Source organism: Talpa occidentalis, unplaced genomic scaffold (assembly GCF_014898055.3).
Source record: "Talpa occidentalis isolate TD23 unplaced genomic scaffold, MPIMG_talOcc4v2.1 talOcc4.3, whole genome shotgun sequence".
NCBI classification, from domain to species: domain Eukaryota; kingdom Metazoa; phylum Chordata; class Mammalia; order Eulipotyphla; family Talpidae; genus Talpa; species Talpa occidentalis.
Genome location: NW_023603184.1, coordinates 127807657 through 127832837, shown reverse-complemented (window position 1 = coordinate 127832837; position 25181 = coordinate 127807657). Strand labels below are relative to the sequence as shown.

At 36.1% G+C, this 25181-nt stretch overlaps 1 protein-coding gene across 2 annotated transcripts; it reads left to right on the top strand.

Moving 5' to 3' along the window:
- The first annotated feature begins 20 nt into the window (after positions 1-20).
- Positions 21-24636, top strand: NDUFS1 (NADH:ubiquinone oxidoreductase core subunit S1). 2 transcript variants are annotated; one of them, XM_037523911.2, is made up of 19 exons: positions 23-198; positions 1944-2005; positions 2878-2969; positions 5315-5422; positions 6116-6192; positions 6856-6937; positions 7027-7157; positions 7806-7991; positions 9637-9771; positions 10991-11105; positions 11848-11993; positions 13012-13140; positions 14266-14395; positions 16154-16314; positions 18372-18526; positions 20329-20504; positions 20668-20802; positions 20895-20967; positions 22143-24635. In XM_037523911.2, exons 2-19 carry the CDS (start codon positions 1948-1950, stop codon positions 22232-22234), a joined length of 2181 nt encoding a protein of 726 aa, XP_037379808.1. In that variant the 5' UTR covers positions 23-198; positions 1944-1947; the 3' UTR covers positions 22235-24635. The 2 variants fall into 2 exon arrangements, with proteins under 2 accessions (XP_037379809.1, XP_037379808.1); XM_037523912.2 differs by lacking the exon at positions 7806-7991 and having other exon boundaries at positions 21-198; positions 22143-24636.
- Positions 24637-25181: the final 545 nt, after the last annotated feature.

Here is a 25181-nt window from a genome sequence, read left to right as displayed (position 1 = left end):
GTGACGGAAAGTGCCGAACTCAACCGAAGAAGGAAACTGTCGAATCTGCTGTTTCTAGTCCCTCCTGGCTTTCCGTTCTCCAGGTCCGCCTGACACAGTCGGTCTGGGCCGCCATATTGAATAAGCGCCCAGGCCTCTGAGGGGGTCAGTGAGGTGCAAACAGTTCTGCAGAGCAGCTTCGGCGGCTCCGGAGAGAAGGTGAGGTCGTGTCTGGGTGAGAAGGCTGAGGTGCCTCGGCCACAGGAGTTTATTTCTTGAAGGGATTGTTTCCTTTGGCCCCGGCAACTCATTCTCCTCTTGTCCTTGACTGGCGCCGCGTCCCACCCCGCAACCCCGGGAGCCCCAGAGAACCTGCAAGTGAGGACTGTAGGCCGTGGTCTCTGGGCTGATGGAGTTGAAGGGAGAAGGAGGGTCAGGAGGCCCTGGGAAGTGCTGACCCGAATGCAGGCTTGTGAATGACCTTCCCCCTGCAAGGTGCAGGACATTCTCCTGTCTGAGGAGGAGACCGTTTTGTCCCCTGGAGAAAACCCGAGTCAGGTGGTAGAGACTGAGTGATTTCTCCCAAATCATCATATCCTTGTTACTGTCCATCATTGTCTGCTATTGCCTTAGCAACAGTCCAGGCGTCTGATTGGTTTTTTGGTTGCTCATGACTGCGTTGGGTAGCACTTTCATTTCTTTCACTAATGGGGAAACTGAGGAAAAGGACGTTTTAGAATCTCGCCCAAGGTCGCACTTGCGAATAACAACTAGTTGTTTCGAAGAGTTTGGAATCAATTGCTTGTACTGTAAGATCTTGGGTGAGACACAGTTCTGTCCCAGAACAAATTAGCAGTAAAGAAAATGTCACTTGAACTGTTTCTGACGAATTAACACCAGGGTTTTTTGGTGTTAATTTTTGTTTTTGTGGAATGGTCACACATACTGCACCCCGAATTTTGTGCGTGTCGTTAAGCAGGGTGTTATAAGACTGAAGCACCTGCACCATTTCTTTCCAGGAAAGTAGAACGGATTGGAGACAGTTTACTTTGCAAGTAGTTATTGAACATCTGATATAAGCTAGAAATGAATCTATTCAAATAAAATGATTAGGGAGTAGTTAGGAAATTTTAGAGAAGCTCATCAAAGACTCCCTGAGGAATGGCATTTAAGTCAAACTTTGAAGGACCAGGAGTAACAAGAAGTATCTGAAGGAAAAATCTAAGAACACAGCTGGGGGGAAGAAGGGGGATATTGTGGGAATTTCAGAAGCCAGGATATGGTAGTAAACCTGGCCCGAGGTGATGATGGCTTCTAATAGGATGATACCTCGGAAAGAGAAGAGGATGGATGCAGGATACGTGGAAAACTTGGATAGTATAAAAGTTTCCAGTCTAGCTTCAGAAATGATTGTTATTAACATTTTCCCATCTTTGATATGACTCTTTTGGATCCTACTTGACACATAAATATGTGAACTACACATCAAAGTTTTACAAATCTCTATTTCTTATCTTGGGACTATGCAATATTTTATTAGATGCTGTATATTTAACAACCCAACCTAGTTCTGGGTGATTGTCAAACACAACAACAAAATTGCCTTTTAACTTCTAGTTAGAAGGCTCAAGTGTATATACTAGGCATTCCTTCTTAGCTCCTTGACATTGTGCACATCAGTTAATCTCTCTGAACCTGGGTATCCTCTTTTTTTTTTTTTTTTTAACATTTTAAAATGTTAAAATGTTAACATTAGAGAAGCACCTGCGTAGTCATAGGTGGGCAGGAGAACTCTGAAACTGGGTATTCTGATCCCTAGAATTTGAGGGGACAGATCAGGACTTGTGACTACTCAATGACATTGTATATGAAGTGTTAAAATTCTAAAATATTACCCAAAATATTGTGATCAGGTTTTTTTCCCCCTCCTATAATAATATAACTCTTCTTTCTTTTACTCTTAGCAATATGTTAAGGATACCTGTAAGAAGGGCCTTAGCTGGCTTTTCTAAATCAAAAGGATGTGGTGAGTGGTTTTTTTCCTTTTAATTTGTATTTCTGGGTACTGGATTTTCTATCTTTGTTAATTTCATGTGGAATGTTTCCTGAAAGATCCTAAACATATATTTTGCATTAAAATAAAAATAGAAGCAAATGACCTAAGTTGAACAGACTCTTTCAAAATGTGACTTTATGTTAAACAGTTCATAGGAAGTTACCTTGAAATACAAAGTAGTAGGAATTGCCCATCTGTGCAATATTTTGCAAAATACTGCAAAAAGAGGTATTCAGCTTTTGAAAAGTGATCTTTCCACAGATATATTTCTAGTGGTATTAAAATTTCCAACTTAAACTGTTACTAAGGGTGGACTTTCAGGAGCCTCCCCGGTGGTGCAGCGGTTGAGCGCTGGTTTGCGAAGCTGCCTGCAGCCTCTGCAGCGCCGGTTCGATCCCCGGCTGCTCCCCGGCCACTGGAGGAGGGTCCTGCATGGCGTGCAGACCTCTCCTGCCACCCACTGCTCCTCTCAGCAGTGTGCTTTGGTCCTTCTGCCTGCTCTGCTCCCCGCTCTGGCTCTGGTGAATTCTCTCACCCTCCCGCGCTTCTGACTGTACCCAGTGCTTGTATAAATAAATAAATAAAACAAATCTAAAAAAAAAAAAGTGTGGACAGAATATTATTGGAAAAAAAAAAAGAGTGGACCTTCATAATTTGTTAAATATTTTGTATGGGAAACCTTTTTCTAGTTCAGTATTTTATAAGTTTGTATCTAGAGAAAGAGAAGAGAACAGTGTAAAATGAAGGAAATTTTCTTGTTGATTAGCATTGTTTAATCCATTACCCCTGCTGTAATAAATTCAACTCTATTTATTTTTCATGTCAATATTTTTCATGGTCAGTTCGAACAACTGCCACAGCAGCTAGCAACTTAATTGAAGTATTTGTTGATGGTCAGTCTGTCATGGTGGAACCAGGAACTACTGTCCTCCAAGTAAGCATATGTTCTAATTTATTTTTGTGTATGTTCTGATTAATTTTAAATACCAATTTTTTTCTTTTACACGACTCACCTCCAAAATTTTCAGGATTCTTTTTAAATGCTCATAAAAGAGGGGCCTCCCTGGAGGTGCAGGGGTTAAGTTTCAGTGCTATTAAGCATATCTCCAGCAACTACGTCTTGAGTTTGATCCCCAACCTGACCCATATGGCGCAGCAGACCTCTCAGACTGTCTCGCCTGAGGCTCCTCTCAGTAGTGTATTTCAATAGATCTACCTGTTCTGCTCCTCAGTCTGTCTCTGGTGAATCCTCTCACCCCCTGCAGCTCTGTCCTATACCCCAGTGCTTATATGCATACATAAATAAAAATCTTTAAGAAATAATTTTAAGTTATCTAAGTATTAGTTATTATATGTAAGTTTGAGGAAAAGATAGCATTTTTTGGTGCACCTGCTTCATTTTTTCACTCATGTAGTCTTTCTGTTTTCAGTAATATTCTTACAAGTGTATCCTCAAAGCAGGTAAATGGAAGTAGTACATTCTTGAATTCATGTTCTAAATATTTCATTTCTTCATATTCACCCAGGAATAACAAAGTTTGTCATGAAATAGTGTTGTTCCATTCCATCTGCAAGTTACCACAGAATTCAGTGTTTTTTTTTTACTTATTTTAGCAGTCATTATATGTGTTTCTACATTTAAACAATAAATATGTAACAAAAGTACATTCAGGGGCCTCTGTGGTGGCGTAGGCGGTTGAGTGCCGCACTGTGAAGCTGTCCGCAGCCTCTGCAGCGCGGGTTCAATCCCGGCGGGCTGGCAAGAATCCCACATGGCGAGCAGACCTCTCCTGTCTTGCCTGCTCCTCCCCTCAGCAGTGTATTTCTTCAATCTGCTTGTTCTGTTCCCCACTCTGTCTCCAGTGAATCCTCACCCTTCCACACATCTGGCCTGAACCCCGGTTCTTATATAAAAATAAATAAATCTTTAAAAAAAAAAAAGTACATTCAAGGTACAGTGAAGAGTATTTGGGCAGCTAGGGGAGGTGGTGTAAAGAGATGTCAGGGGCATATTAGATGATCCCTGAGATAATTTTAAGGGATAAATAGGTGTTTATATGTGGACAAGAAAGCTTTAGAGAGTTTGGTAATGGTGAACCATAAGGTGTATGTAGAAATGAGAGAGCAGGAAATCAAGATACTCTGGTAGAGAAGATCCAGTCATGAAAGATGATATATGTCCTACTAAAGAATTTATAGTTTGACCCATCAAGGAGTTTGGTGACTATTAGGCAGTATGACAAGGACTTAGAGAGTAATGATTTGGAGAGTAGTAAGACTGGAGTGAGAGATAAGCGAAGAGTATCTTATGTTATTAAAGTACGAAATGAAAAGTCCTAAAATAAAGCACTGGTATGGGAATGAATATCAGATTTAAGGGAGAGTGAGACATAGACCTTTAGGAATGATGATGAGCTGAGTAATTGTTAGAGTTTCTGGCTTTATTCACATACTTGGGGCTGTGTAGTAGGGGACAGAAACAGACTTAATTTTAACTGTCTGTGGAACATACACATGCAAACACCTATTGAAGTCTGAAGCTGGAAACCTGGGGGAGGATTATCAGGGCTGCAGGTGAAGATTTGGATGTAATCGTCATAATGGAATATGAGGTAGTATGAAGGCTGGAACAGTGTCTGTTTTGCTCACTGTTATACCCACTGCATCTAGCACACAGGACGACTTGGTTCATTTTTGTTGATTAAGTAAGGGCTAAGAATGGAAGAAGTGACTCTAGAGGAAATGTGAATACATTTATTGTCTCAAAAAGGAAGAACTAATCTCCTTACTATGTAAACAGGAACTGGAAAGAGCTTCAGCCATGGTTGGTGTATGAATCCTTGGTAAGGCATGTGGATCCAAAGATAGAACCAGATAAGAGACAGGTAAACGGTATGAAAGGGAATTTCTAATACAAAGGAAGAGATCTAGGTAAAGAGAAAGTTCAGGTGCAGGGGGAAAATCTTTTTGGACATTTGTATACAGTGGTGATGGGAAGGCAAGCCTTCAGCACAATCTGGGGATACTTCATCCAGTTTCTTCCACGTGAGATATGGACATGCTAAGGATCCTTAAAGAGGCAGCTTCAATGTAGACAGACATTGAGATCAAGAGCAATGAGGAAAATCTTGACACAGATGAAATAAGAGAGAATAGAAATGTAGATAATTAATAGGTGTAATTATTTAGAGAGTGGATGGTTTCATTTCCCCCCTCTGTTTTAGCAAGATAAGGATGATGTAAAGTTATTCTAATGCAATATTTTTTTACTTTGTCTAGGCCTGTGAGAAGGTTGGCATGCAGATCCCTAGATTCTGTTATCATGAAAGATTGTCTGTTGCTGGAAACTGCAGAATGTGCCTTGTTGAAATTGAGAAAGCTCCTAAGGTACTTGATACCTAAAATTCTACACCATGCTGTAGAAGGTAGAAAACTTTAAATCTTGCAGCAAATTTTATTGAGAATCATGTTATAGGGGAGAACCTAGTGCTGTTTACCACCATCTATTAAATTCATATTTTTTTCTGTGATTGGTTCTTTTCATTTTAAAACTGGAAATGCATTGATGAAAGTGCTTTGTAAACACAAGTGCCATATAATTTAGATTTAGAATTGAAAATGGCTTTTCACACTTGTCAATATTTTCAGATAGCTTTGTGTTGCATAACTAGGATGTGGAGTTGCCAAGCAGCACTTTAGGGGCATATCAGCTATGCCACATTTAACTAAAGAAAGGGTTGCAGAGAAGTGATTCACTTTCAACTTCATTTGGCTTAGGCAATTTTAATTTAGTAGTGCCTGCTAATGACAACACAGTTATTTGATGTTCTATTTCAGAGCCTTTTATAACAAATTACGTTGACTATTAGAATAGATGAAAAAGAAAGGTATTTATTTGTTTCTGAGAGAAACAAAGTATTAGATTATCCTATTATGCATATGAAAACAAAATTTTAGTCTTAAAAAATACTTTGTTCTTTGCTTGTTTTCCAATGTATAATTTAATTTTTTTTCTATTGTAGGTTGCTTATCATTACAAATAAGTACAAATACTTACAGATTTGTCCATTGAAATTCTAGGTTGTAGCTGCTTGTGCCATGCCAGTAATGAAAGGTTGGAATATCCTGACAAATTCAGAGAAGTCTAAGAAAGCCAGGTACTTGATTGCTACTTGGTGTAGTAACTTGTTAGAGCCAAAAACTGTACATTTCAGTATTTAGACTTTTCCAAAGATAAGAAATTCAATATCAAACTGAGAAAGTTGACATGCTTGGCTTCAGGGAACAGTAGAAGTGAGTTGTGGAAATGAAGTCAGGGATTTATGGTATTGAGCCTTTGGAATCAACATTAAGAACCCATAATTAGTAACATACTCAACTTTGATGAATAGTGAGGATGGAGCTTATTGAACTGAAAGTATTACAGTGTTATGCTACTGCTCTGTATTGGCATTGATTGGTTTGCTCTGCGATTATATGTCTGTTGTGGTTTTGAATTAATGCAGGTATTTTCTGAGACCCATTCAACAGCTTTGGATAATTCTGTATTGTGAAATGTCATAGTATCCTGGAGTTGAGGGGTTAAAAAGAAATCCAAGTATTCTGAGTTCTCCAATGATGTTTTATTATAGACCTTTGTAAGCCTTTTTTTAAGATTGTGTTTTTAATATTACTAGAATTTTACTTATATTGGCATTTCTGATAACTAATGTAAAATTAATGCTAGTTATATAAGAGTGTGTGTGACATTTATTTAAATAGTCTGTATGTAAACTTTTGATGTCAGCAATTTGTGTCATTTCATGTAATTTTCCGTACAGAGAAGGAGTGATGGAGTTCTTATTAGCAAATCACCCACTCGACTGTCCTATCTGTGATCAGGGAGGTGAATGTGATCTGCAGGTATACAGTGTAATTTTGTGAATCATTTTTGTTGTCTCAAGTATTAATTGCATTAGCAACATTACATTAACTCTTGTGATATACTTAAGGACCAGTCCATGATGTTTGGAAATGATAGAAGCCGATTTTTAGAGGGGAAACGTGCTGTGGAGGACAAGAACATTGGACCATTGGTAAAGACCATCATGACTAGATGTATACAGTGTACTCGCTGCATCAGGTAATTTTCTCTGTTCTGCTGGAGTGCCACTGTACACTTACTTATTGTCCACAGAATTTCATGGAATAACATTGCTTGGAAGGGATGGCAACTTTTACTTGGTGAGGGAAAAAGGAATTTGGTTTTAATGATTTTTACAGAAGTTTATAAAATGAATGTGGTGTTCACACTCAGTTAATATCAGCTTAATTGGATGTAAAAATCAAAGTTCAGGGCCTCCCTGATGGCGCAAGGGGTAAAGACTCAGCACTATGAAGCTCTCCGTAGCTACTGCAGCTCCCCAGCCAGGAGCTGACCCACATGGTGCAGCAGACCTCTTCTGTCTCATCTGCTGCTCCCTCAGCAGTATGTTTCAGTCAGTCTGCCTATTCTGCTCCCCACTCTATCTTTGGTAAATTCTTTTACCCTAAAAACCTTTAACCTACAACCTAGCTCTTGTATGCATAAATAAAATAAATCTTTTAAAAAAGAAACCAAAATCAAAATTCACAAACACTAAAATTTACTATGATGACATAATTTGTGTCATTTTCTGTATATGGGGTATATATTTAAATGCAAACATTCATTTAATGATTTTTTTTATTCTTTGTGATCATAGGAAAGGAGATAGTTTGCTGGATTTGACTGTACATTTTTATCTTGCAGATTTGCAAGTGAGATTGCAGGAGTAGATGATTTAGGAACAACAGGCAGAGGAAATGATATGCAAGTTGGTACATATATTGAGAAGATGTTCATGTCTGAACTCTCTGGGAATGTCATTGATATCTGCCCTGTAGGTGCCCTGACCTCTAAACCCTATGCCTTTACTGCCCGGCCTTGGGAAACCAGGTATTTACCTTTGTAACTTTTATAATTTGGGTTTTGTCTTTTAATTTCCTACTGTTCAAAAAACTTCAGAGTCATTTTCTACCTGGGTTTTGTTTTGATCTAACTTTTTATTTGTTTGCTTTAAATAAAACCCTTTTAATTAAGATAAGTAGTTAGGTTGAAGGTTAGAATGAACCTGTGCAAACTAATTTTTCTTGGATATTAATTCTGAACTACTTAATCATAAAGTTTATTTCATTCTTCCAAGGAGTAATACTGTCTTGGTTTTTTTAAAATTTGTTGTTTCTTCTCAACGTGTTCTGTTTTCAGTCATGTGTCTATATCATACTTTATTGAGTTCTATTATTAGATTTTAGTTTCTTTCTAGTCTTTATTATTACAAGCCAATGATAAACGCCATTAGTCATAAATTTCTTGATACATCTCTGATTCTTCTGATTAAACCAAGAAATGGAATGGGTAGTTTCAACAAGTTTGAGTATTTTTAAGGTTCTAGAAAAATTACCTTCCATTTTTAAATCCTACCAGAGCATAGGGGGGTATTAAAATTTCATGTTTTAAGCAATGTATTTATGTACACAAAAGCATTTGGAAAAGAGGGAAATATTATAGTGCATAATTGAGATGTTTTAGTACAAAGGTCTACCCTCAGGCTCCTATAAAACATATATTGAGGGCCTCCCTGGTGGCTCAGGGGGGTAAGACGCAACCTATGAGGCTACCTGCAGCCACTGCAGCACGAGTTCAATCCCTGGCCAGGGAACTGCCCACATGGTGCAGCAGACCTCTCCTGGCTCGCCCTCTGCTCCCTTCAGCAGTGTGTTTTAGTCATTCTGCCTGTTTTGTTCCCTACTCTGTCTGTGGTGAATTCTCTCACCCTGCCACACCTCTGGCATGTACCCCATTTCTTGTATGCATAAATAAATAAATCTTCAAAAAAACCAACATATATTGCTACACTGGCGTTCCGTTCCCACAGGTTGCAGACACTTGTTTTTCTTAAATCTTTTTGTTCTTCGGATTAGATAATTTCTATTGACTTATCATCAAGCTCATTTTCTCTTTGTCATTTCAAATCTGCTGTTGAATTCCTTTAATGAATCTTTTATTTCAGTTAACTTTTCAGCTCCAAAATTTCTGTATGGTTCTTTTTTCACAATTTCTTAATCCTTACTGACAAGCTTGTTGATATATGTTTTTTGTCTTCCCTTTAATTCTTTTTTTTTTTTTTTTTATAGAGGCATGCGTTATTTATTTGTTTGCTGGTTTGTTTGTTTTGTTTATACATGCACTGGGTACAGTCAGAAGCGCGGGAGGGCGAGAGAATTCACCAGAGCCAGAGCGGGGAGCAGAGCAGGCAGAAGGACCGAAGTACGCTGCTGAGGGGAGCAGCGGGCGGCAGGAGAGGTCTGCGCGCCATGTGGGACCCCCTCTGGTGGCCGGGGAGCAGCCGGGGATCGAACCGGTGCCGCAGAGGCCGCGCGCAGCTTCGCAACCCAGCGCTCAACCGCTGCGCCACCGGGGAGGCCCTTCCCTTTAATTCTTGAAACATGATTTCCTTAAGCTCTTTGAACATATGTTAATATTCTTGTTTTTATTTCCAAAGAAGGCTTTCTTAAGAGTTTCTTTGTATTTATTTTCTCAGAAAGACAGAATCCATTGATGTAATGGATGCAATTGGAAGTAATATTGTGGTAAGCACAAGAACTGGAGAGGTGATGAGGATTTTGCCAAGGATGCATGAAGACATCAATGAAGAATGGATCTCTGATAAAACCAGGTATATGATATTTTATTTTCCTTAACTTTTTTGCAATTGATTTAAAGGAAATTTTATGCCAATTTTAATTAAAAAAAACTATCATACTGCAAAATCATGACTATAGACTATTGAAAAAGATATAGAAAATTACACAAAATTAACATTAATAGTCATAAGTACATTGCTGACTTAACACATAAACTTTGAGAAATACTTTTTTTTGTTGTGGATGGAGAAATTAAATAAGATATTTAGTCTCTTGTTATTTATTCATTGGAGAAAAGAAGCTAAATATAAGTTTAGAATTTGCATGGCACAATTTTAATAACTAGAAGAGGTGCTCAGTTTCATTAGTAAAAATGATTTGACTTACTTAGCTATCAGACTGTTTTTGTATTTTTAATTTTAAGGTCATTTAGGTAGCTGAAAATAAATTATAAGAAGTCAAACTTCTTGATTTTTTTTTTTTTTTTTTAGAAAAATATTTATTTATGCATACAAGAGCTGGGATACAGGCCAGAGGTGTAGGGGGTGAGAGGATTCACCAGAGACAGAGTGGGGAATAGAACAAGCAGACTGACTGAAGTACACAGCTGAGGGGAGCAGCGGGCGAGTCAGGAGAGGTCTGCTGCGCCATGTGGGTTGCTCCCTGGCTGGCCGGGAATTGAACTCGTGCTGCAGTGGCTGTGGATTGCTTCATAAGTTGTGTCTTAACCTTTGCTCCACCAGGGTGGCCCGATCTTTTATTTATTTATTTGTTTGTTTGTTTTAAAGATTTATTTATACAAGAACCAGGGTACAGGCCAGATGCACAGGAGTGTTTGAGGTTTCACCAAAGACAGAGTGGGGAACAGAACAGGCAGACTGACTGAAATACACTGTTGAGGGGAGCAGCGGGCGAGATAGGAGAGTTCTGCTGTGCCATGTGGGATTCTGGCCGGTTGGCCGCTATCAAACCCTCGCTGCAGAGGCTGCGGACAGTTTCACAGTGTGGCGCTCAACCTCCTGTGCCACCAGGGAGACCCTTTTTGGTCTTTTAGATTGAGATGATATTCATAAAATAGTTCATCTCAAAAAAAGAACTTGGAATAATTATTAGTATCAAATATCAAATTTCATACAAAATATTTGACACTTTAGCCAGTAGTGTTTTAAATATTTTTTTTTTTTTAAGATTTTAAACTTATACTTGCCTCTTTAGCAAGATTCTATAAATGGTGTAATTTCTGTTATCTAGATTTGCCTATGATGGGCTAAAACGTCAAAGACTTACAGAGCCGATGGTCAGAAACGAAAAGGGGCTTTTAACCTATACTTCCTGGGAGGATGCACTTTCCCGTGTAGCAGGAATGGTAAAAATTAAAATATGGAATAACTTATTTGTGATTTTCAGGGGACATTTTTGTAGCAAACTGCGGATATATGTTTCATTTCTTTTCCTCTTGCCAAGATTACTTTTCATTTAACAAATGTTTATTCAGAAACATATGTCAAATTTCATGTTAGACATAGGGATAAAAGACTGCTTACATGTGATCCTACCTCCCATAGTGTTGTAGTAGAAAGGATGCATTGCTACGTATTACATGTTGCTGTGGGTAGTGGTGTGGGAAATGATAGGAGAGCGCTCACATAGGAGGAGTGCCTAAGGGCGGCATTGAATCAAGGATGCCTTCTTAACATACTGTAACTTTTTAAGCAAAGTCTAGGATGAGTATTTTGCCAAAGCAAAAGTAGAGGAAATGGCTTACTGGTTAGAGAAAGGCAGCGTATATAAAGGTTAGATGAAATGACAAAACATTCTTCAGAAGAAATTTGATTTAGCTATAGCTTCACAGTCTTTATTCTCCAGACCTTATTTTGAGGCCCCTTCATTCTTAATTTAAAACACCCCCCAAGCTGTTGCTTTTAGCATTACCCCATATATACCTCTGTTCTCACTTTTAGGTTAATTAATACTTGGTTTAAAACTTCTTAGTCAAGTGTGTTGCTATTTTTATATTTTAAAATGATTATAATTTTGTTGTTCTGAACAATTCGTTGTTCTTTGCTGAATCAAGGTTTCTTGATGATGTCCTTTTCATCCATTTCTAGTTGCAGAGTTTCAAAGGTAAAGATGTGGCAGCAATTGCAGGTGGATTGGTGGATGCTGAAGCTCTAGTAGCTCTCAAGGACTTGCTTAATAGAGTTGACTCTGATGCTCTATGCACTGAAGAGGTCTTCCCCACCGCAGGAGCTGGGTAAGAAATATGAAGCTTAGGTCTAGGCTTCCTTTTTCCTTTTATTTACAAGTTGTGTATAGACCAACCACACCTGTGGCATCAGTACCTTATATGTGACAACTTGGATTCTCCAACTTACCAACATTGGCATCACCAATGTCAAACCAAGAGCTGTTGGAGAATCCAATTATTAGTAAGTGTCTGAAACTTTGATGTCATTTAAGAATACTTCATTAAAATTTTTTTCTCTGAGAGAGCTATAGGTTTTTGTATTTTGGGGGGTTTTTGAGAGCTATAGGTTTGATGATATAAGAATATTCCTTGGATTGTCAGTGTATCGTAATAATTTTAAAAATAAACTTGCCATGGTGTCCCCTGCCTCCTTTCCACCCCACTTTCTCCTCTCTTTACCCTCTCACATACACACACCCCTACTTGCCTTCCTCTCTAATCCCCTGTGGCTGTGGGTGGGGAAGGAAGTGGATATTGTTAAATTGAGTGGAGATGAGTATGCATCTTGCTTCATCCTCTGAAACCCATGTCTTCCATCATTCTCCCTCACTTATTTCTTTCTACATGAGTGGGTCTGTGATCATGTTGGCCAAAGTGGGGCTCTAATGGAATACTATTCAGCTATAAAAAAAAAAAAGAAGAATTCTTGCTGCTTGCAACAGTACGGATGGATGTAGAGGGAATTATGCTTAGGGAAATAAGACAGATAGAGAATGACAGATACCATATGATTTCACTAGTGTGTGGTTTATAGAGAAAACAAATAGATGACCAAAATAAAGTTTGCACTATAAGACCAATTTTATAAAATGGTTACCAGGAGAGAAAAGGGAAGGAGGTGGGTAAATCTGGAAAAGGGGTACAAATAATATGGTGAAGGATCAATTTGGACTTAGCAGTAAATTTAATTTAGCATATATTGATATAACATAATACAACAATGGATACCTAAAACTTATATGTTATAATGCAGTGTTATTTTAATAAAAATATTGTAAGTTTGTGGTTTTTTTGTCTTTTCTAGCACAGATTTACGTTCCAATTATCTTCTAAATACTACAATTGCTGGTGTAGAAGAGGCAGATGTTGTTCTCCTGGTTGGTACAAATCCCCGTTTTGAGGCACCACTATTTAATGCTAGAATTCGAAAGAGGTTAGTAATAATATTTATCCAAAAGATAATTGAAGAGCAGTTGCTAACAGATCTATTCTACCTCCTTTTCCCTTTGTGGACCTCTATGTCTTATGTTTTTATTTTTAAATAATTCAAGATACTTGAGATGGCTTTTGTATACCCATTTTTGTATACTGTTCACTCAGATCAAACATTTAAATCATTTGTCTTATTTGTTTTATTCTTTATATATTTGTATTTATGTACAGATGTTAATTTTTTTAATCATTTGGAAATAAGTTATAAATATGATTTTGTTTTATCTCTAAATATTTCTGTGTGGATTTCCTAAGAACATGGAATATTCTCTTCAGTAATCCAAGAATTTAGTACTTACATGGTATTATTACCTAACTCATAGATTATATTCAGAATTCATCAATTTTCCTATAATTACTTTCATAAAAAATTTTTTTTCTGCCCAGGATCCAGCCTGGAGTTACATGTTGTAATTAGTGCCATAACTCTTCAATCCTCTTTACTGACATTTATTTGAAGAATACAGACCAGCTATTATGTAGAATGCCTCCCTATTTTTTTATATTTATATCTTAAAAATTTGTGAATAGGTTAACCATGTAATTTATTGTCTTAACTGGCACACAATTGAAAGTGAAAAAAGGAGTTGTTAATTAGGATAACAAGTAAAAACCAGCTCTGTCTCAGACAAACCAGAATACAAGGTCTCTGCATTTGTAGCTATATTTGAAAGAATAGAATCCATACTTTCCTATCACAGAGGATAAATATGAATGACATAGACTAATTTCTTAAACTATGCTTAAATGGCCTTAATGAATAGCTGGGAAATACTTTACAAATATCTCAAAATAAAAACTAAACATCATTATTCTAAAATTAAAGTATTAGTTTGTAGTTGAGTTATACTTAACCTTTTTCACAGTGAATTTATTGAATTACCTTGTGTATTTTTGTAATACCTATTTTGAAAGATACACAGTAAATTTTATCTGTTAAGGTTAAATGTTCTATAAGTGCTATTCTGCTTATAATATTTTGTAATGTAAATAGAGCACTTACTTTGATGAAACCCATAAATTGCTTAGTAATTTAGCTCTAAAAACTTCATTGATTTTATTTCAGCTGGCTTCATAATGACTTAAAAGTGGCCCTTATAGGAAGCCCAGTGGATCTCACTTACAGATATGACCACCTGGGAGACTCTCCAAAAATTCTTCAAGACATTGCTTCGGGTAGCCATCCATTCAGCCAGGTGCTCTCTTGTTGATTTTTAAGTATTTTGTTTTTTTATTATTATTGTAATAATGACATTTGGCTACTATCTATATAGCAACATAGAAGAGTACATGAAAGAAAGTAATCCATTATCCAGAATCCCACCACCCCACATAAGTATTGATTCCTCATTGAGTCATCTCTGTTCACAGGAAAATGGATGAATAGATAGCAAACAAAAGCAAGATCATACTGTACTTATATTTTTATTTACCAGAGTTAAATTTTACTTGACATTATCAGAAAAGAAATTGAATGAAAGAATTAAACTTCAAGCTCTAATGAAATCTTTCTTTACTGCAAGAGTTACTATTCCTAAAAGAAATTTCAACAATCCTTTTACATGACTTTTTCAATACTGAGTTCTTTCTTCATATTCATTTCATTATTGACTAGAGTATAGAGTGTTTTGGTTTTTTCAACAAGAATTTGTAGTTGCACTGTCCTTAAAATTTTGCTTTCTTGAAAATGCCTGTTTTAATTTTATTCCTAAGAGCATTGTTAGGACTTAGTTCTTGAACTACTTCTTTTCCTCTCTGAACTTTATAAACATTTTATTTTCACTCTAATTCCTATCCATAGACCCCAGAAGATGACTAGTGTATTTCAGGAAAAGTTTTCTATTGTAGAATTAAATGTCTTATCTTTTTATTATTTCTACTGTATTCATTGTGAACTCTTATCAGTACCATTATTGACTCCCCTTTTCTATCATTTTTTCCTTTGGTTTTGTTTTCAGTTTCTTTGATATAATTTCCTGTGGTCTAATCTTTCTTTTCCCTGTATTTGCAGTCATGTTTTACTTTGTTTTTTATTGTTTTGGGCATGGTGTTCATCTCTAACTTGATTTTGTTATAGTTCTCTCTGAATTCTTTGATAAAAACATTCTTATGTATAATACACTGTTTCATTTTTGGGCACTCTTTAAATGAGAAAGTGAGTGTTGACTTTTATTTTCTTTGACGCTTATAATAACTGTTTCTCTAAACTCACATTCTCTTGGGAAATTCATCATGTGATGAAGGGCTTCCTCTTTTTATAGTCTCTAATCTTAATTCTCTTACTGATTCTTTGATTGGGGCCATTTATTGATGAATGATATAGAGAATGAGGAGAGTGAAATATGTAATCTATAGCTTTATTTCTTATTTTTCTGTTTACCAAATCTGTAGTTTCTTTTGCTCTTGAGATGCACTGCCCCTCATTTAAAAGAGAAGATCTGATAGTTTCGGGTATTCTGCATTATGATCTAGTGACCTTTGTTTTCCTTACTTCCTCCTCCCTGTCTGGGACGTGGTGAGTGGATAGGACATAGCAGATGTGATACTTTGGCGTGATTTCTCCTGTTATACCCTACTTTTTGAATCTCTATGGGACATTTCCCAGTTTTTCTGGGATATGCCCATAGCCATTTTCACCTAAGATTATTTGGCTAGGGTTTTCATTCCCAGTGCTTACGTTTAGAAAGCCTTTTTTATGTTCATCTAACCGGTTCACATTGGTAAGATGTTTTTGATTGAATCTGGTTGTGTGTCTGTATACTGACTTGCAAGTCAAAGTTTTATGTGGCCTCTCTACCACTTAGAGCCTCTGCACCCGTATGTGTATGGCCTCTGTTTAGTTCAGGTTAGAACTAACACTTGGGACAATGAATCATAGATGCAGATTGGGTTAGGTTATGTTTACTTATAATGTACTTTTAATCAAATTTTTCTTGTGTTTTTTTTTTAAATAGATCCTAAAGGAAGCTAAAAAACCAATGGTGGTTTTAGGTAGTTCTGCACTCCAAAGAAATGATGGGGCAGCAATTCTTGCAGCTGTTTCCAACATTGCTCACAAGGTTCGGATGAGTAGTGGTGTTACTGGTGATTGGAAAGTTATGAATATCCTTCATAGGTGTGTTGAGTAATTATATTACTATAAAATTGCGTATATGCATTCCTATTACACCCTTCACATTTAGATTTACCAATAATTCAGATGTAAAATAAAAACCTTTACTCTCTTTGTGAGAAGAATCCAAGATGATAAATAAATAATCCAAAATAGCAGTAAGTGTGGAAAAAGTCTTGAAAATCTGTATCATACTACTATCACCTTGGTTCAAAGGTTGCAACAAATCCTCTGATTTTAATTAAATGATAAAAATGACAGTTAATGAGAATTCATCTGAAGTTTTCTCTTGACTGTATAAATAATGCAAGTTTATGTTAGGAAAGTGGAAAAGGAGAAATAATGTGAAAATGGAAACTAGCTGTGTTCCACAAACTGTAGATAATTGCTACTGCTATTTTAGTGTATTTTCTTCTGGTCATCTTTTCCCTATGTAAATAATTTTTTAGTTGTGTAGTTAAAAATCATACTATATATGCTTGTGTATCCTTATTTTGGTCAGTTCTCATTACAAATAAGAATTTCTTCTTGTGATTGGAAATTCTTTTTTTTTTTTTTTTTAAGATTTATTTATTTATACAAAAATTGGGGTACAGGCCAGATGTGCTGGAGTGTGCGAGGATTCACCAGAGACAGAGTGGAGAACAGAATAGGCTGATGACAAATACACTGCTGAAAGGAGCAGCAGGTGAGGCAGGAGAGGTCTGCCACGCCATGCGGGTTTCTCCCTGGCTGGCTGGGAATCGAACCCATGCTGCAGAGGCTGCGGACAGCTTCACAGTGCAGCGCTCAAACCTCTGTGCCACCCGGGAGGCCCCTGATTAGAAATTCTTCATCAATAGAAATTTTAATGCTACTTTATGTCTTTAATATATATAATTTTTTAGCTTTCCTCCTTGTTAGCATGTAAATTGATGATAGTCATTAATCATACATAATGCACAAGATACCTGTGAACTTCAGTGTTTTTTTTTGGGTTTTTTTTTTTTTTTTTTTTTTTTTTACAAATTTTTCACTTCTTTTGTTAAATTCTTTCTAAAATATTTTATTCTGGGCCACCCCAGTGGCACAGCTGGTTGAGCGCTCCACTGTGAAGCTGTCCGCAGCCTCTGCAGCACAAGTTCCATCCCCGGCCAGCTAGGGAGAAACCCATGTGGCAAGGCAGACCTCTCAGGTCTTGCCTGCTGCTCCCCTCAGCAGTGTATTTCAGTCAGTTTTCCTCCTCTGTTCCCCACTCTGTCTCTGGTGGATCCTCTCACCCACCGCATCTCTGGCCTGTGCCCCCGCTCTTGTATGCATAAATAAATAAATCTTTTTAAATAAATAAATACTTTATTCTTTTGATGTCATCCACTAGGGTTTGACAGAGCAGTAGTATTTAGTGGAAGATGTTTTGAGCTGCCCATCTTCCTTCAAAAGTGGGTAGGTAGAAGTAGGTAGAAGACTAGCTAGTTTATACAAATAGATCTTTAGAATGGCTGCTACTATTTCCAGAAAGAAAGGTAACAATAATGAACTGGACCAGACGTTCAGTTATTGGAAGTGTTAGTTATTCCAGACCTCATCTTTAAAAGATTTCTATGCAAGTAGCATATGTTCATAAAAAAAAATCCACAAGAACATACACCAATGTAATATACTAATTATACTTTTCTCTGAATTAGAGTTTTATGAATGGTGTTTAAATTTCTCACTTTTGGTTTCCAAAATCACCTGATGTTCTCTAATCATTATATTTGACTTATGTCTTTTATTAAAAAATCTTACTATATTGAATAAGAATCATTGTAAGGCAGTTGCTTTCATCAGTTTCCAGACTTAACCCATTAAATATTATGAGTCAGTATCCTAAGAATCTTCTTCCTTTGTCATTCTTAATATAGTCAATGACTGCTGTTTGTTAACGTAACATCTATTTTAAATGGGTAAAAAAAGAACCATGAGGGAAGGTCTTTCACCATATTGAATAGAAAAGAGAGTGGGTATCATTCTAGGAATACATTTAATTTTATATAATGAAAACACAGTAAGTACACTAGAAATCCATAATTGTTTTACAGGATTGCAAGCCAAGTAGCTGCTTTGGATATTGGCTATAAACCTGGGGTGGAAGCAATTCGGAAGAATCCTCCTAAAGTGCTGTTTCTCCTGGGAGCAGATGGAGGTTGTATCACTCGACAGGATTTGCCAAAGGATTGTTTCATTATTTATCAAGGTAAGTAGCACCTGTGACATCAGAAACTGGAGACTAGAATGTTGTGTCTAGTAGCAGCTTTGTGGCAGTATATTTAGTGGAATGAATGTTTTACAAATTCAAGTATTTCACACACCAGTATTTTTTTTTAACCAAATCATAGGTACTATTATTAGTTACATGATATTGCTGTTAATCATTGTTATCTGATGTTTATTTAGTAACAAAAAATTGGAAGAAACATAAATAACCCCAGTAACAAGAATTGTTATGGGTTTATTTATACAATAAGTATTACATAACATTAAAATATACCTTTCTGAAGAATATTCAGCATTATTAATGGTAAGCACTTCCATATAAAGATAGTAGAAAGTTTAAAAATCATGTATTCTATGTTACAGAACATTTAATGAGTTAAGCTTAAGATAGTATTCCTTTGGCTTTTTGTCTTTGACTCATTTTCTTGAACTCTTTATCTTTATAAAACATGTAATCTAGTTCCCAGAATAAATGGAGTCTATAATATCCTTGCATGTTTATATAAAGTATTACCTAAATTTCTACTTCCTGATTCTTGCCTAAGATAATCATTGGTGACAGTTTTGATGTGCATGTTTCACACATTTTGCTATGCATATATCAAACTTATACACAAGTAAGATCAAACTCATATATTGTTCTAAAACTTTCATGTAACTTTTTTTTTCTTTCACCAGTTTTACTCAGTTATTAATGAGTGATAGTCTTTCAGAATACTATTTTTTTTTAAAGATTTACTTATTTATGCATATGAAAACTGGGGTACAGGCCAGAGGTACAGGGGGGCAGTGAGAGGATTCACCAGAGACATAGTGGGGAGCAGAACAGGTGGATTGACTGAAATACACTGCTGAGGGGAACAGTGGGTGAGGCAGGAGAGATCTGCGCCATGTGGGTTGCTCCCTGGCCGGCCAGGGATTGAACTTGTGTTGTAGGGGCTGGAGATAGTTTGGTAGTGCTGTCTTTAACCCCTGTGCCACCAGGAAGGCCCTCAGAATACTATTATCTATGATTTTACATTTATGCTCCATAATTATTATTACTGTCACATTCCTTTTCTGCATATTTCTTTCCTCCATTTCAGTCTACTTTACCAAATTTCACTGGCATGCATGTTTGCTTTTCCACTTTATAATTAAGAGGAAGTTAGTTTCTCTTGATTTTGAAGATAATATATGAGTGTGTGTGTGTGTGTGTGTGTGTGTGTGTGTGTGTGTGTGTGTGTAGCTGTAGTTAGCTGTTGTGAGAAGATGATATGATACATACTAGTTTTTTGCAAAAACAACCTGGGAGGGTCCTCCCTGGTGGCGCAAGGGGTTAAGACGCAACCTATGAAACTATCCACAGCCACTGCAGCACGAGTTCAATCCCCAGCCAGGAAGCTACCCGCGTGGTGCTGACTTGCCTACTGCTCCCCTCCACAGTGTATTTCAGTCAATCTGTCTGTTCCGTTCCCCACTGAATCCTTTGGTGAATCCTCTCATCTCCCACACTCTGGCCTGTTCCCCAATTCTTATATACATAAATAAATCTTTAAAAAAAATTAACCTGGGAATATGCATACTGAATTCTGTAACATTAATTTTCCTTGGGAAGGGACTTGAATTATGGGCAAGCTGGACTTTAATTTTTATTCAGTTCTTTGAATTTTAAAAATGAGATTTAAAAATAACTTCTAGTTTTAAAAATGAGATTTAAAAAATATGTATACTATGTCCATGTAAACTAACTGGCCAGTTTTTGGCTAAAATGTGGTTTGCCATTTGCCATCCTTTTTATAGGACATCATGGTGATGTTGGAGCACCTATGGCTGATGTTATTCTCCCAGGAGCTGCTTACACAGAGAAGTCTGCTACTTATGTCAATACTGAGGGTAGAGCTCAGCAGACTAAAGTAGCAGTCACACCTCCTGGCTTGGCAAGAGAAGATTGGAAAATTATAAGAGCTCTCTCTGAGGTATTTTTTCTAAGTGATTCTACTAATGAGATGTTTGACATGTTAGTTACAGATTAGAATGATTTTAAAGATCAAGGAAAATGCAACCGTGAAATGCAGAGATGTTTTGAATAATTTTTTTTAAGTACTAAAAATTTATGTCAGTTTTTGGGACCTGATATAGATTGCAGGTATAACTCTTCCATATGATACTCTGGATCAAATAAGGAATAGATTGGAAGAAGTCTCTCCTAATCTTGTTCGATATGATGATGTCGAAGGAGCTAATTATTTCCAGCAAGCAATTGAGCTCTCCAAGGTAAAATTTGCCTATATGCAGTTTTTATAATTGTGTTTCTTCTGATGAAACAATTAGTTTTCTGTACTGTTATCTCTCTCCTTTTTTTGCAGCTAGTGAACCAGCAACTTCTTGCTGATCCTCTTGTTCCACCTCAGCTAACAATAAAAGACTTCTACATGACAGGTATGTGATTGTCAACATGAATGCCAAATGTGAAAGATGGCAAGGAATCAGATCATCTAATTTAACATTATGATTCCAACATGTTAGTAATAATATTTGTTCATTTTAATCCTTGTAGATTTTCAAATACCAAAACTAGTGTAATTCATATTTCCTGATTTTGATCTAATTTCTTTTATTTCTGAAATGCAAGCAGAGTTTGAAAATCTAAGCAGAGTTAACAAATTCTAAATGTAAAATTTTCCTATTGCATGTAAGATGACTCTTGCAGTTCAGAGATGATTTTTTAAGTGGCAAATAACTCTGAAGGTTTTTCTGGGAATTATAATAGAACCAAAACACTTAATTGTGAAACATGTTAAACAATATTTCTCATGTAAATTGTTAGGAATTTTTTTGAGGAATGCAGACTAACTGAAGCTTGTTTGCTACAGGTCTCGATACATATTTAGGTTATCAGGTACTTGATAGATGATACTAAATAATTTTCTAAAAGATAGTATGTTTTGAATTTTTTGGTAGTTTTTATTTATGACTGTAATAGGTTTTTTTAGTTATATTAACAAATGTTATACTCATTGTAGAATCATATCTAAGCTCAAAACAACAAGGAAAAGACACTATCACTGGGAAATAACTATATTTATTTTTAACATTTTTTAACATAGTTATTTCTATATTTCTTCTTGTAAAATATAGAAATAACTATATTTCTTCTTCCAGTGATCTACACATATATATTTATTAAAACAAAAATTGAGGATATTAATTTACTCTGGGTATTTTTGGGACAGCTTTATTCATGTACTATAAAATTCACCATATAGTATGCCTTTCGATGGCTTTTAGATCTTAGTATACATACTGTTTGGTAACCTTTTTTCAGTAACTGTGTGTGTGCAAATTTCTTTTCTGTGCCTTCAGTGTTTTTCTATAGTATTTATAATGGCCACATACTAGCACATCATGTGGTTGTGTATAGTTATTAAATCATTTCTATGAGTATTTATTAAAGTTATTTAAGTAATAAGACTAATTTGTTGATCGATTGAAAAGAATTTACATATAGTTTTTGTAGTGCTTTTCGTGTTCCTGAATATGTGCCAACGAGAAAGTTTTACCATATATTTTTAAAGTTGTATTATCAAAACACACATTTTCTTAATATCTTTCAGATGCAATTAGCAGAGCCTCACAGACAATGGCCAAATGTGTCAAAGCTGTTACAGAGGGTGCCCAGGCAGTAGAGGAACCATCCATATGCTGAAACATCTTTTAGGAACCCAGTTTTACTACAAATAATTAATGGACAATTATATTAGAGTGCTCTCTCAGAGGTTTATCTCTTTAAAAAATAATCCTAATGATGTAATATTAAGGTTCTACAATGTTTTTTTGAACGCTATATTGCAATTATCAAAGAACCTTGAGGTTTCAAACACACATTTATGTATTCTGTGTAACATTGTTAAGTGGTTTAATAAACGTGTATACTCATGCTCATTCATGTAAAAGCATTGATATTGTGGCAAATACAAACACTTAAAATGTGATTTCTTCTAAGATCATTATGTTTATAAAATGGATGTAATAAGGGCTTCCATTAGAAATTACCTAGAAAAAAGGTAAAGTATTTTTGTTAAGATGAATAGACAAATATAATCATAAATCAGATCTGCATCTTGGACACCTGTAACTAGCAATCATAATAATGATAGCTAATGGTTATTCAGCATTTTCTGTGTGCTAAGCTCTGAGGTTTTACATGCATCATCTTGTTTTATCCTTGCTACTTCCCTGTGAGCTAGTACTATTTCATTGCAGAAATGAAGAAACTGAAGCCCAGTTTATTAGGTAGCTTGCCCAAGACCACACAGCAAAAAAGTCAGACTCAAGCCTAATTTTCTCTGTCTCCAAAGTCCATTCTTTTTAAATGATACATATAATTCACTCCATTAATATTGATTCAGTATGTATTACTTCTAACAATTATTATCGAGAGAACCTTAGTGGATAAAATATTTTCTATTTTCTTTTGAATCTGTTTACATAATGTCATGATGATTTATATGACATTTTTCTTTGTGTAGTAGATTACACACACACCCTTGGAATGAGGGCAGTCTCAACAGATAATTTATGTCTCACTGTTGTTCCATATTCATTATATTAACACCAACTCTAGCATTAACTAAATTGTTCCAGTAATAGATGATAAAAGTAATAGCTTTTGTAATTTTCAATTAAGACAAAAAAGTGAAAATTTTATTCAGGTTTATTCTAAAGTTGTTAATTTTTTTTCAAAATCTGTTATTGGAATCCTTGTAGAATCATTATTCCTTTCTGCTTTTACTACAGACTCAGCCCATCTATAGTATATAGTTTTCCTCATATAATAGAGGATAAGGCTTTTAGAATAGTATATCATCAATATTTAAAAATTGTACATAATTTGTCACCTATAACAGCCTTTGCAGAACTGTTTAGTTTATCCACTTTTGTGATATATCCTGAAGTTGTATGCATTGCTTAAAGTACTTTGCTTAAAATTCTCAGTTGCCTGAAATACAAATTTCCTGAAAGTCTTTGAATTCAGTGCAAACTTCCTAGCCCTCTCTACTTTCTTCACCCCTTAGCACTTAGGGGGCATATCCTCCCAGTTTGGTTTTTCACACAGAACTCTACACCAAATATGTGCAGACTTAAGATTGTTTGTAAGAGGTTATTGCACTCAAATGGAGAGAAAGTGACATATGCCTAAACTGGTCCAGGATCCTTGGGCTGCACATGTAAACTTGTGATTCTGTAAATACCTTATTTGGGGTCAGTAGTACTCAATAAATGTGTTGGTTTTTACATTAATATGAAAATTCATGGGCATCTATGAATCATATAAGGCTGAATATTAAGTTTATGATAAGCATAAACATTTAATAATTGCTAAGGGGAAAGAAGACCCTGAAGAAGAGCTTCCATATTGAAGAAAAATACATGTAGGTGAGAACAATAATCTGGCTGATGGAGTTGTGTTTTTTTTCCCCCTGAAGTGTAATTGACTTATATTAGTTTCAGGTATACAACATATTTGTATATATCGTGAAGTGATTACCATAAGTCTAATTAACATCTATCATCCTACATAGTTATGAAATTTATTTCTTGTAATAAGAACTTTTAAGATCTACACTCAGTAACTTTGAAATATGTAAAATGGTATTACCAACTATACTCAGCCATGTTCATTACATCCCCATGACTTATTTTACAACTGTTTAAGTTTTACTTTGACCCCCTTCACCCATCTCTCACCCACTCCTACCTTACCCTCCACCTGTTGGAACCATCAGTCTGTTCTCTAGGAACTTAGGTTCATTGTTTTTTCTTTACAATTCCATATATGAGATTATATGATAATTGTTTTTGTCTACTTGACATACTTCATTTAGTATAAAGTCCTTGAGATCCATCCATGTTATCACAAATGGCAAGGTTTCATTCTTTTTTATGGCTAAATAATACTACATTGTATATGTGTACACACATTTTCTTCATCCCTTGGGCATTGTTTCTATGTATTAGCTATTGTCAATAATTCTGTAGTGAACAAGGGGATGTATATATATCTTTGAGTTAGTGTTTTTGTTTTCTTTAATAAATATCCAGAAATGGAGTCATTTGATTATATGAGGTAGTTCTTTTTGAGGAACTCCATACCATATTCCATCGTAACTACACCGATTTATATTCCTAGGAATTAATGTTTTAAACAATGAGTTAACGAGAACATTTACAAAGAGTCAAACCAAGGACCCTTGGGTGAAGAAGGCAGTCTGAAATACACAGTTAACAATAGGGTACTGAGACTACAAATGTAGAGACTAAAAGGCAAGAGACGTATTAGAGGTATTTTTACTATACCCTGTTGATTCAAGTAAAAATTTTGGACAATTGGGGCCTCCCAGGTGGCGCAGCGGTTGAGCGCTGGGTTGCGAAGCTGCCCGCGGCCTCTGCGGCGCCGGTGCGATCCCCGGCTGCTCCCCGGCCACCGGAGGAGGGTCCCACATGGCGTGCAGACCTCTCCTGCCGCCCGCTGCTCCCCTCAGCAGTGTACTTCGGTCCTTCTGCCTGCTCTGCTCCCCACTCTGGCTCTGGTGAATTCTCTCACCCTCCCGCGCTTCTGACTGTACCCAGTGCATGTATAAACCAAACAAACA